At 39.3% G+C, this 13,697-nt stretch overlaps 1 protein-coding gene across 6 annotated transcripts in view; it reads right to left on the bottom strand.

Moving 5' to 3' along the window:
- Nucleotides 1-256: 256 nt before the first annotated feature.
- The window catches only part of rab3ip (RAB3A interacting protein (rabin3)), a 63,216-nt gene continuing 49,775 nt past the window's right edge, over nucleotides 257-13,697 (bottom strand). For 5 of the 6 annotated variants that reach the window (XM_060839283.1, XM_060839284.1, XM_060839287.1 and 2 more), the window contains exons 9-12: nucleotides 8,799-8,822; nucleotides 2,215-2,314; nucleotides 2,024-2,093; nucleotides 257-922 (exon numbers count right to left, since the gene is read on the bottom strand). In XM_060839283.1, the coding sequence (XP_060695266.1) occupies nucleotides 840-922; nucleotides 2,024-2,093; nucleotides 2,215-2,314; nucleotides 8,799-8,822 (277 nt within the window). In that variant the 3' untranslated portion in view covers nucleotides 257-839. The remainder of the gene's footprint in view (nucleotides 923-2,023; nucleotides 2,094-2,214; nucleotides 2,315-8,798; nucleotides 8,823-13,697) is intronic. The other variant, XM_060839288.1, reaches the window with a different exon arrangement.

Raw genomic sequence — 13,697 nt, 5'->3', positions numbered from 1 at the left:
GTACATCTCTATGATTCTATGATCCTTCAGAAATTCTATGGTACAGCATAAAAATACAAAATGACCAAAGTTCAGAATAGCATGCTCACAATATGACAAGTATAACAAAAATTGTACACATCAAATTCTCCTGGTAATTCAGGAGCATTAATATTCCTAATTATACAATAACGAGCAGATAATCTTCAAAACTACAAATTAACATTTACCAAACATATTTATTGTCATTTAGTGCATTTTAAGATTGTTACTGTATCATTAATGCATTTCCTATTAGTCAGTTTCATGTCTTAATTTATCTTAGATTTGCATTACAAAGTGTTGTATTCAGAAAATACACTATTTAAAGTGCACAATGTCAAATCAATAACTGAAATTGAATGAAAATGATGCAAAGTTTGATTGCTTTACAGTGAATGAAAGCCACACATCCTGTCAAATTATTTTGAAATATTCCTTATGAAAATAGAAAGCCAATACACACAAAGCATTTAGTTCTCTTGCAAACATGGTGCAGAATAGTTAAGAGGTCAACATTTATTTCAGCTGTTTTCATTACACACAATTTATTTTCTATGCAATGCCACTGATACAGTCGCAAATATTCTCTAGTCCTTCAAATGCCCGAAACTAAATGCAAATAACAGAAAGAATATTTTCCAGTCCATTGTCATTTGTTGAAATTAACTACCCTTGTCGTACTTAAGCACAGCTATTAAAAACAAAATCAGAGATGGTAGGCCTACTACAGAAATAAATATTTGGAGAATAAGTCTTAGGAACTACATCATTGTTGATCATTTGAGTAAAACTCATGCATTTTTTCCAACGGCTGGACTTTAGAGTTCCTCCTTGTAAAATCCCAGTTTGGCTAGTGACATTTCCTTCCTCAGATGCATCACTTCCCAAAACATTTGTTCAACTGTAAAAACAAATGCAAACAGAAAAATATAAATTTTATATATATATAGATAACTCTCACATAAGAACATAGATGGAGGAGTAAGTTATTTGACACTTCATAATTGCTCCAACAGTCAAGAAGATCATCCTTGATCCAGTCTGTGCTTTAATTCATTTTTCTATCCATACCTCAAAACAAATCTGTCTAACCCAATTTGAATACAAGCATTGACCCAACCTTCTCACTGGGGATGAGAATTCCAAATTTGAACATCACATCTTTGAGCAAACTTTAACCATGACTGCTAAAAATCTTCTTTTACTTGGTCATCATTTCTGACTGATTGTGGTTCTTCAAAATGGCTTGGGATGTTCTTTAAGATTAAAGCATCCATATAAAAGCAAATTATTTTTGCTGTCTTTACTAAAAAGAGAATGCCAATTAAGGGAGAAAAAAAATAAAGAATTCCTACATCAGCAAGTCCAAAAGCAGGAAAAACAGCACAAACTGGGAACTGAAGATGGGAGGTAAGAATTTCGATGCGAAGGGAGGGAACGGCTGGTTGATGACAAAGTAAAATACACCTGTATGAACTTGGAAAAAGAGGTGTAACAAAGAATGCTTTTGTGCCACTGTGACAATCCAGTACACAATAAAGGGCATAAAAGCATATGAACAATTTCTTGGCAAGGAAGCTTTTTTATTACAAGTCCCTCCTGTATAAGTTTGGGTAGACCTGTGGAGACAACTCAGAATGCTTCACAGTTAACTCCATAGGTAACTTGTTTTGAAGCAACAACTTCTTTTTTGAATTCATTGAGCCACTTTTGCTAGTTTCCTAGTCGAACTTTATTTCGATACTGCTACTATTTTGGAGGTTGCAATTTCAGTGTCAGATACCATCACGACCACTTAAAAATTGTGCACATTTTGGGACCTTAGCAAAGCAAGTTCATAATTTGCTCTGGGACTAGGTCAGTTTGGGAAACTTTATTGGTATGAATGAGTTGGACTGAAGGGTCTGTTTCTGTGCTGTATGATGCTATAACTCTGGTGCACCCTCAACTGTCAAAAAAAAGGGGTTTAACTATAATTACCATTTTCAAAATAATCACTTACCATCTTGCTGTTTAACAAGACCCTGCTGAATATACCGAATATAAGTGAAGAAGTTGCATACAGACATAATCTAGAGGGCAAGACAGAGAAAAAAAAACTGTGTTCGTACCAGAATTATACCAATTATCGGATTTACAGAATTAAAGTACAATGATACTATTTGAATATACAAAAGGTGAAACATTCCTTACCCTGTATCTACAAAATGGTGAAACATAGTAATAGCTACTGGAATCTCCCAATTTTATTCGATGCTTACACGTTTTAGTTTGACCACTTAGAGCACATTTTCTGTGAAAATAGTATGGCAGAATAAGAGAGATGAAGCAAATTCAAATCATATTATGTAATCATCATCAAAACTTAATAGCTGGAGATTCGCTTCAATGAAGCTAAGGCACAGGAAATATATGCTAACCAAAAATTATTGAAGGGATAAACATACATATTTAAACGTATACCAGAACTAGGAATGCAGGAAGACCTCTCATTTTCAATGTTTCCTTACTAAACCAAATGGTGAGGAACCCTTGAATTGAAAGAGCAAATGGAGTGTATGCTGTAATTAAAAAAAGTGATTTGAGGCAATTATTGGCCAAACTATTTAATTATTAGGACCTTAGAGTATAGGTATTCAGTAATGTCTTCAATAACTTGTTTATTTTGTTCATTTTCAAGACACAGGTATTACCAAAATGGCCAGAATTTGTTGTCCATCCCCAGATGTCCCTGAAAGATGGCAGAACAGTTTTTCTTACACCACTGCAATTCACATAGTGAAGGTATCCCCACAGAATGGTCAGGTAGCAAGTTCCAAGATTTTGAGCAAGTTACTTTAAAAGAAATGGTGATGCATGCTCAGGTTTGCATGGTGTGGGTTTACAGGGGAACTGGAGATAGTGGCATTCTTATTCACCTCCCACCCATGTCCATCCAGATAGATTATTTTACCAATAACAGTCTTCTGATCGAAACATGAAAATGCTGGAGAACCTCAGCACATTTGGCAGCAGCTGTGAAGAGAGAAACAGAATTCAAGTTTCAATTCTGATATTACTCTTATTCAAAACTGAAAGGGGATGGAAAATGGTTAGTTTAATGTTGTTGACGGGGGAAGGAGGAGCGAGTGGAACAGATGGCAAGTATGCCCAGAGCCCGAGGCAAAATGAGTCCTAATGGTGGAAAAGGATAAATAGAAATGTAAAATAGGTGTAAATAATACGTGTTAAAAAGGAGTAAGTGAACTGCTCTGCTAGGAGTAAAGTCAAGAAATCGGGAGGGGTAGAATCAAAACAAAGCAGAGAGATCATGCGCTGAAGCTGTTGAATTCAATGTGGAGTCCTGAAGACTGTAAAGCACCTAAGTGGAAAATGAGCTTATGTAGAACTTTGTTGGAAGACTACACCAAACGCAAGATGGAAGCAAAAAGATTTTTTGTTAAAAATGCCAAGCAGCTGGAAGATCAATGCGATTCTTGTGGAGAGCTCAAGAGGTACTCTGCAAAACAGTGAAGCAATCTGCATTTGGTCTTGGCAATGGCAGAGAGAGAATTTGCTGATCACCAAGCTAGCTTTCTAACAATCCCTTAGACTTCTTCTGACAGGGAGACACAGGACGTAGGGGAGAGAGGGAGAGCGGGAGGGGAAAAAAAGAGAAAAGGACAAAAACAGACAACGATACAGAGAGACGCGCATAGGAGGCAGGGGACGCGCACGCGATGCGTGATGGAGGGGCGGCGGGTGCACGAATCATAATGGAGGGGAAGCGCGCGCAAGCCAGTGGAGGCTCTGCACGCGAGAGACAGCGCGCAAGCGTGTGGATGGGGGTTGATGGTGGTTAAAGATATTCCAAGTAAAAGCTCGCGTGTGTCCCCGCAAATGAAAGAAATCTTTCACCTCCATAAGTGTTCAGTGTAACAAAAAAAACTGCACTCTTGGGAATGAGTGTCGCTGGCATCATTTATTGCCCAACTCTAGCTTGCCTCAAGGTGGTGATAGCAGGCTGCTTCTTTGAACCAGAGTAGCTTACTAGGCTACTTCAAAGGGCAGTCAGAATTAATCAATTCCTTTGCCTTGGGAAAAGTGAAATACTGCAGATACTGGGAACCTAAAATAAGAACAGAAATGCTGGAAAACTTAACAGTACTGATAACAGCTGTGGAGACAAAGAAAAGTTAGCATCTCAGGTTGACAACCTTTTACCAGAACTGAGCAGAAGGAGAGATTTAAGAGTTCTTAAACAAGCAGAAGGTGGGAAGAACAAAGGGGATCTTTGATAGGATAGTGCCAAAGGAAATAAAATAGTAAAAGATTCAATGATAACATCCAAAAAAGAGTAGCAATAAATATACTGAATCAATTAAGGTTGCTTCAAAATGGGTTATGAAATCCTATATTAAAAAATCTGAATGCAACATGAAGGGAGAAAGGAATATGACAAAGATAAAGCAGCAAAATGCCCATATCTGCTCTCCCCTCACCCTCCCTTACAAACCATGATAACGTTTCCCTTTATCCTCACCATCCACTCCCAGACTTCATACTCAATGCATCAGCCTCCCTGGTTTCCACCAGCTCCACTACAAAGTAACCACTGAAGACATTTCCATTGCCTTCCTTTTCTTCATTCTGTAGAGGTTGTTCCTTGCGTTTCCCAGTCACTGCTTACATATCCATCCTCCCCATTCAAGAAATACAGCACCTGCCTTTGCACTTCCATTCTTTTCACCATCCAAAGCCCCATACACTCCAAGTGATATGGAGAATTTTGTACTACTTTCAATTAAACAATTTTGTACTACTTTCTCTTCAGTTCTGACAAGTCAGAGTCAGAGATGTACAGCATGGAAACAGACCCTTCGGTCCAACCTGTCCATGCCAACCAGATATCCCAACCCAATCTAGTCCCACCTGCCAGCAGTTGGCCCATATCCCTCCAAACCCATATTTATATACCCATCCAAATGCCTTTTAAAATGTTGCAATTGCACCAGCTTCCACCCCTTCCTCTGGCAGTTCATTACATGCACGTCCCACTCTCTGCGTGAAAACGTTGCCCCTTAGGTCTCTTTTATATCTTTCCCCTCTCACACTAAACCTATGGCCTCTAGTTCTGGACTCCCTGACCCCAGGGAAAAGACTTGGTCTATTTATCCTATCCACGCCACTCATAATTCTATAAATCTCAGACACTCCAGGAAAAAACAGCCCCAGCCGGTTCAGCGTCTCCCTATATCTCAATTCCTCCAACCCTGGCAAAATTCTTGTAAATCTTTTCTGAACCCTTTCAAGTTTTGCAACATCTTTCCGATAGGAAGGAGACCAGAATTGCACACAATATTCCAACAGTGGCCTAACCAATGTCCTGGTACAGCTGCAACATGACCTCCCAACTCGTGCACTTAGTACTCTGACCAATAAAAGAAAGCATACCAAATGCTTTCTTCACTATCCTGTCTACTTGCGACTCCACTTTCAAGGAGCTATGAACCTGCAATCCAAGGTCTCTTTGTTCAGTAACACTCCCAAGGACCTTACCATTAAGTGCATAAGTCCTGCTAAGATTTGCTTTCCCATAATACAGCACCTCACAGTTATCTGAATTAAACTCCATCTGCCACTTCTCGGCCCATTGGCCCATCTGATCAAGATCCTGTTGTAAAATCTGAGGTAACCTTCTTCGTTGTCCACTACACCTCCAATTTTGGTGTCATCTGCAAACTTACTAACTGTACTTCTTATACTCACATCCAAATCATTTTTGTAAATGACAAAAAGTAGAGGACCCAGCACCGATCCTTGTGGCACTCCACTGGTCACAGGCCTCCAGTCTGAAAAACAACCCTCCACCACCACCCTCTGTCCTCTACCTTTGAGCCAGTTCTGTATCCAAATGGCTAGTCCTCTCTTTATTCCGTGAGATCTAACCTTGCTAACCAGTCTCCCATGGGGAACCTTGTTGAACGCCTTACTGTGAAGTCCATATAGATCACATCTACCGCTCTGCCCTCATCAATCCTCTTTGTTACTTCTTCAAAAAACTCAATCAAGTTTGTGAGACATGATTTCCCACGCACAAAACCATGTTGACTATCCCTAATCAGTCCTTGCCTTTCCAAATACATGCACATCCTGTCCCTCAGGATTCCCTCCAACAACTTGCCCAACACAGACGTGAGGCTCACTGGTCTACAATTCCCTGGCTTGTCCTTACCACCCTTCTTAAACAGTAGCACCATGTTAGCCAACCTCCAGTCTTCCAGCACCTCACCTGTGACTACTGATGATACAAATATCTCAGCAAGAGGCCCAACAACCACTTCTCTAGTTTCCCAGAGTTCTCGGGTACAACTGATCAGGTCCTGGGGATTTTATTGACCCAAAACATTAACTCTGATTCTCTTCACCGATGCTGCCTGACTTGCTGAGCTTTTCCAGCCTACCTTCAATCTTATTTCACTATAATCGGATGTAGGCCAGACTAGGTAAGGACAACTTTCAATCAAACCAGCTGAATTTCTACATCAATCTAACAGTTTCAGTTTTTTTTAAAAAACTGAAACTAAGAGTCATTTCCAGGGTTCTTTTAGAATACGTTCAAACTATCAATATGCTTATCCAAGAGCAATAACTACATAATTTACTCATTCTAATGACACCTTTTCATCATCTTCAAAATGCTGATTTTTTTCTAATTCTTCCTACAACTTGTTCCTGAAATATGGCAGATTTTGTTTTAGAAATTGTCACATCCTGTGCTGTATTTCCCATGGCTCAGCTATGCTGAAAATTAAACTGTCATAATGCAGAAAATGATCGCCACACAACATACTACAGCATAAACAATAGGTATTTTAAAGAATCTCTTGCTTTGGTCAGTGAGTTTGCTTTAAACTCAGCACCGCCCTCCTAACCTGCAATCCTCTTCCTGACCTCTCCGCCCCCACCCCACTCCGGCCTATCACCCTCACCTTGACCTCCTTCCACCTATCCCACCTCCATCGCCCCTCCCCCTAGTCCCTCCTCCCTACCTTTTATCTCAGCCGGCTTGGCTCTCTCTCTCTTATTCCTGATGAAGGGCTTGTGCTCGAAACGTCGAATTCTCTATTCCTGAGATGCTGCCTAACCTGCTGTGCTTTGACCAGCAACACATTTGCAGCTGTGATCTCCAGCATCTGCAGACCTCATTTTTTACTTACAAATAAATTCACCATTTTTTAAATAGTATTTGAACTACTTATTTATTATGGTGTCAATGTGTTTTGTATAAAGCTATTACACATAACAACACTTCTAATCAAGATGGATGAATTTTGTCGATAGATTACAAATGTGACAGCAATTTAATGCAATGAATCTGAAGAACATGCCCGAATCAGATCCTCAGCTTCTAGCCACTAATAGCTTAATTTTTAAGGTTTGTTGCATTTTTGTATGAAAGACATTTGCATTCAAAACGTAACTTCTCTGGTTTCTAAAGATACATTTTTGTGAATTAGTAATTAATTTACTGAACCAGAGACAAACTACTTGAGAATACTGCCTTCTGTAAAATTACTAGATGACTGGAATCCTTTTGCCTTTTAACAAATCACATAGGCATTATGCAGCAGTGTTCTCAAAGAAATATCTTTCAGATATTAAGACATCACAAAGTGATTCATAATCAGTAAATTGCTTTTTGATGCAAAACTCATTGGATAAGTAGATGGTTGGAGATACCTTGCCTTATGCTGTTAGGTCTCAAGAATTTTTTTAAAAAGCTGTATAATCTAGCAGTGAGAAATTACTCTATCAAACAGGCATCAAAAGAGTCATGATTTGGAGATGCCGGTACTGGACTAGCTGTAAAAGTTAAAAGTCACACAACACCATGTGTAGCTAGCTAACACCAATTGTTACAGCTAACCTGAGAATGCAACTTTTTTTAAATGGTTTTGTAATTTACACATGAAAGAAGTGAAACTACCATGGTATTCGAACAGATGAAAGACTCAACAGACAATCAAGGTATTTTTCAATGTATAATTTCAGTTACATCACACTGTAAATTTTTGCTATAAATTCTGTGCCTTACAATTGTGTCCTCCACAATCACCTGATGGAGGAACGGCACTCCGAAAGTTAGTGTGCTTCCAATTAAACCCGTTGGACTATAACCTGGTGTTGTGTGATTTTTAACTTAGCATCAAAAGAGAGCATGGATTTCTCAAAGAGATAATGCACCCAAATTGAATGTGTTCTCTACAAAATACCATTCTTCCCATCGACCTAACAAGTTACTTTGCAACAGAACTAAGTCTACTTACATGTACTTGCCACCTGGAGGAATTGGCTATCAGTCAGAAGTGCAAGTCATGGTCAACTGCTACCCAATTGAGGGGAACTGTTTCTACATCCACTGGCATTAGTTGAGCTCAAACTACCATCATATTCTACAACACTAGTAAATGTATTGTACACTATTTACATTTATCACATTAATAAAACAAGGCTCTTAACAGTGATTTTGTAAAATACTGAAGTACCATTCTTGGGCCACAAATTTACAACCTTCAGCCTTTCAATCCAGATATTCAGCAGTTTTTTAAAAAACAAACTTTGTATATTACATGATAATAAATGTCTGTCCATTTTTTTTGTAATTGTTTTTTGTTTAAAAACAATCTTAGAGGGAGGATTGTAAAGCTAATTTTGGTATTCTAGAGAATCAATTGATCAAGAAAGATACAATGTTAATTGCTCACTGGTTACACAAAGTGCAAAAAATAACTTACGTTGCAATTTCAGCTCTCCATCCACTATACAGAGAGGTGGGGGGAAAGGCATCAGGATGCAAAACAATAGGAAAGAAAAAAAAAGCAGCTTCAGCAAAACAAAGGATAAAGATGAGTTTGTTTTTCAAGCAAAAGAAATCTTAAGTCTTTTAGTTTTGAAACTGCTCTAATCACAAAATAGGAAAATTTATTGTTGCTTCATGTACAGAGCTCGATTATTGCTGGAAGGTATAACAGGCTGTCAAAGCTTTTTATCTTGCATCTATCAGGACATAATTGCAAGAATATTACATTTTAAATGAAAAATGGTCTATATGACATAAAACGAGCAGGTGCTGATTGGAAGACAAGTGGATAAGCGGCACTGCCGCGGAGAATGCACCAGGAAACACACGGCAGACAAGCTTTTATTTAAATTCATACCTAGCAAGTCAGATGATTGAACTATCCCCATGTGGAACACACCAGAGAATTACTATCCCTCAAGCTTTTGTTTCGTTACTAATGTGGATGTTTGTTTTGTGATGCAAAAGACGTCTTGTTTGCGATTATATGCAGTTTCTAGCACATAAATGACCTACACTTCAAGACCCAAATAATTTAAATTTGTTTTAGTGCTATTCTTAGCAGAATCAATCAGCCAAACAACTGGTGAATGTATCAAACAGCACATCTCTTTCACAGTTTATAATGGGCAGGATCACTGACCATACTCAACCAGTCCATGCTTACAAAACACATAATAGATATCTAACATTAGACCGGTTCTGAAATTGGACAGCACATGCTAAACAAACCAGACTGACTAGGGAATCTGAAACATGGGAACCGAGGCTCAGGATAAGGGGCATTTAAGGCTGAGACAGGAGAAATTTCTTCACAGGATCATAAATCTTTGGAATTCTTTAGGATAAAGAATTGTGGATACTCCTTTTTATAACATTGTATGATGAGATAGAAGATTTTTCATTTCTCGGGGAAATAGAGGGAAAACGGGAGTGGGCGAAAAAGTGAACTTCAGTCTGAGGATCAATAAGGACTCTATTGAATACTGGAGCAAGCTCAAAAAGGTCTATTGGTCTATTAATGTTCCTATTTCCTATACTGAAATTGGAGATAAATTTCAGATCAGCAGTAATCTATATGACTGAAGTTATTTCCTTGGCAAACTCAAGTGACCCCGATAGCATCTCAGTACATAGTGCCTGCTTGTAACTGCTTCCATATTTGACCTGTAGTGAGAGATATTGAGCCAAATTCTGTGCTCAATGAAACACACTTCAACACTCTTGACTGGGAATAGAAGGAAGTTAATTTATTCAGTCAAAGATGATCTGGAGATGCCAGTTTGACTGGGATGAACAAGATCGGAAGTCACAACACTGAAGTATTGATGAATAGGTTTATTTGAAATCATAAGCTTTTGGAGCACTGCTCCTTTGTTAGGTGATTTCACCTGATGAAGGAACAGCGGTTCGAAAGCTTGGGATTTCAAATAAACCTGTTGGACTATAACCTGGTGTCGTGTGACTTCTGATTCAGTCAAAAGACGACTACTTGAAGTTTTGCAACAAAGGAATTACCAAAACCATATTTTTAACAAAATCCCTGGAAATAACTTCATCATACTGCAATTTTAGAGAAGGTGATGGCCTAGTGGTATTATCACAAGATCATTAAATCAAGAAACTCAACTAACCTTCTGGAGTACATTTCTGCCATGCCAGATGGTGGAATTTGAATGCAATAAAAAATCTGAAATTAAGAATCTACTGACGATCGGGAAACCATCAATTGTCAGAAAACTCTGTCAGTTCAATAATGTCCTTCAAGGAAGGAAATTTAACTTCTTCACCTGATTGGTCCTACATGCGACTCTACACTCACAGCAATGTAGTTGACTCTCAACTGCACTCTTAAGTGTCGAGTGTGAGATGCTAGAAAAGCACAGCCGGTCAAGCAGCATCCGAGGAGCAGGAAAATCGATGTTTTTGCCCGAAACATCGATTTTCCTGCTGCTCGGATGCTGCCTGACCTGCTGTGCTTTTCCAGCACCACACACAACTCTAAATCTCTAGCATCTGCAGTCCTCACTTTCACCTGCACTCTTAAATGGCCTAGCAAGGCACTCAGCTGTATTGATCACTACAAAGTCTCAAAGAAACAAAACCAGACCACCGAGCATCAACCTAGGCACTGGCAAAAGAGAAAAGTAGAAACAGTTCTGTCCTCCTTATTGACATGTGGGAGCTTGTGCCAAAATTGGGAGAGCTGGATATCAATGGGTATCGGGGCAAACTCTTCACTGGTTTGAGTTATATCTAGCACACAGAAAGATGGTTGTGGTTTTTGGAGGTCAGTCATCTCAGCACCAGGTCATCTCTGCAGGAGTTCCTCAGGGTAGCGGACAACGCACAACCATCTTCAGCTGCTTTAACGATCTTCACTGAAAAAAGGTCAGAAATAGTGATGTCTGCCAATGATTGCACATGTTCAGCACCATTCCAGACTCCTCAGATACTGAAGCATCCATGTTCTAATACAAAAAGACATGGACAGTAACAGTCGCGCCATACAGATGCCAGGCAATGAGCATCTCCAAAAAGTAACAATGGCAACATTCAATGGTGCATTACTAAATCCCCCACTAACAACACATTCTCGGGGTTACCACTGACCAGAAACTCCACCGGACTCCCCACATAAACACAACAGCTACAACAAGTCAGAGACTAGGAATACTGCAGGGAGAAAGTGAGGACTGCAGATGCTGGAGATCAGAGCTGAAAATGTGTTGCTGGAAAAGCGCAGCAGGTCAGGCAGTATCCAAGGAGCAGGAGAGTCGACGTTTCAGGCATGAGCCCGGAGAAGGGCTCATGCCTGAAACGTCGATTCTCCAGCTCCTTGGATGCTGCTTGACCTGCTGCGCTTTTCCAGCAACACATTTTCAACTACAAATACTGCAGCAAGTAACTTGCCTCCTGATTCCCCAAAGCTATTCACCGTCTGCAAGTCACAGGTCAGGAGCATGATGGAATCCCAACCACTTTTCTGGATGGGTGCAGCTCCAACAACACTCAAGAACCTTGACACCATCCAGGTCAAACCAGCCTGCTCGAGTGGCACCACATCCACAAACGTCCACTCTCTCCAATGACAGAAGGATTACAACTAAGATGCAACATCGTATTTAATTGTGACTAGTTGTCACTATTGTGCTTTTATCATGAAATGTCAACTTCAATTTACACATTTGTTGAACATAGGTTGAAGAATCTGTACTCGTCAATATTCTGCAAAATGCTTGTTTCAAACTTACTGACTTCTTGATTTTAAGACCGTAGAACATAGATTTTCTCCGAATACTCATTACCTAAAACATCCCAGTTAGGTATACTGGCTCTCACTAACTGCAGTAGAGATTGATAGTTTTACTCAAATCTTTATTGATTCAACATTTCTGTATCATATGGATTGAGCAATATTCATACTAGATCAAAAATCAACTCTTCAACAATGGCTATTTTTCACAGCTTGCTTCATTCCACACAAGGTTGACTCAAGTTCAAATATTTTCATGAATCAAAGCTTGCTATTTCAGTTTGACTTCAAAGCTTTCTTCATACTGTGGCATATTTGTTTCAAAGAGTGCATATGTAGTTAAACAGAAAATTATATAATGTAGCAAAGTGTGCAAACACAAAAAATAAAGTTTAAAACAAAATTAGAAACGAGGAGTGACAAATATAAATGCTTCTGCAGTGCTGGTATAGGAGGTTGAAATCAATTTGAAATTTTAAAAGTCATCCTTGTGATATGGGTATTGTTGACACACCCACAATGTTAGTGGGCGGCACAGTGTTTAGCACTGCTGCCTCACAGCGCCAGAGACCCGGGTTCAATTCCCGCCTCAGGCGACTGACTGTGCAAACTCCACACATTCTCCCCGTGGGTTTCCTCCGGGAGCTCCGGTTTCCTCCCACAGTCCAAAGATGTGCGGGTCAGGTGAATTGGCCATGCTAAATTGCCCATAGTGTTAGGTAAGAGGTAAATGTAGGGGTATGGGTGGGTTGCGCTTCGGCGGGTCAGTGTGGACTTGTTGGCCCCGAAGGGCCTGTTTCCACACTAAGTAATCTAATTTAATGTTGTTGACTAGTGAATAGTTAATCCAGTAACAAAGAGCAATGTATGACCATGCAAGATTGGTACAAGACTTGGTGGGTACACTGTTCTCATTTCTCTATTCTTTTAAATAGAGGATATCAGAGTTTTTGGAGATGCTGCCAAACAAGCCTTGTTAAGGTGCGACAAAGCTTGTCATAAAGAATACAAAATAGTTCAGGCAGCAGATAGCTAAATTTAATGTAATGCTGTTTAAGTAGGCATCATGAAAATAGAAATATGCTCATAAGTTTTGAAAACAGCGATTGTTAAAGTAGTTATTGAAATAGACAATTTAAACTTGTGTGTTAATTAGCCAATCTGATCAAGACATCTGCCAACTTAAAAATACAAAATCAATTTCTGCACATAACATTCTAATATAACGTGGACACAAATCTACCAGATCATTTTGCATACCAAAATGAGTAAATTTTCTAGATGTGACTTTTGGCATATGCATAGTTGAGATTTTCCCATTGTTCTTTGTATTCTTTTGGTTACCTCTCTGAGTCACTCAACTTAACATCACACAGTGATCATGTTAAGTGTTATTCTCTCCAAGCGCTGCTCATTTGTGCCATTCCTTTTCTCAGAAAGCAATGGAGCCTGATTCATTTAATTTATTCAATTTTAAGTTAAGTAGATTCTTGATAGACAAATGAATCAGAATTTTGGGGCAGGGCAGGAGGGGGAAAGGGGTGGTACAGACAGGAGATAGAGTTGAGACAACAATCA

This window comes from Hemiscyllium ocellatum, chromosome 19 (assembly GCF_020745735.1).
Source record: "Hemiscyllium ocellatum isolate sHemOce1 chromosome 19, sHemOce1.pat.X.cur, whole genome shotgun sequence".
Taxonomy (NCBI): Eukaryota; Metazoa; Chordata; class Chondrichthyes; order Orectolobiformes; family Hemiscylliidae; genus Hemiscyllium; species Hemiscyllium ocellatum.
This window is presented reverse-complemented; position numbering and strand designations above follow the sequence as displayed.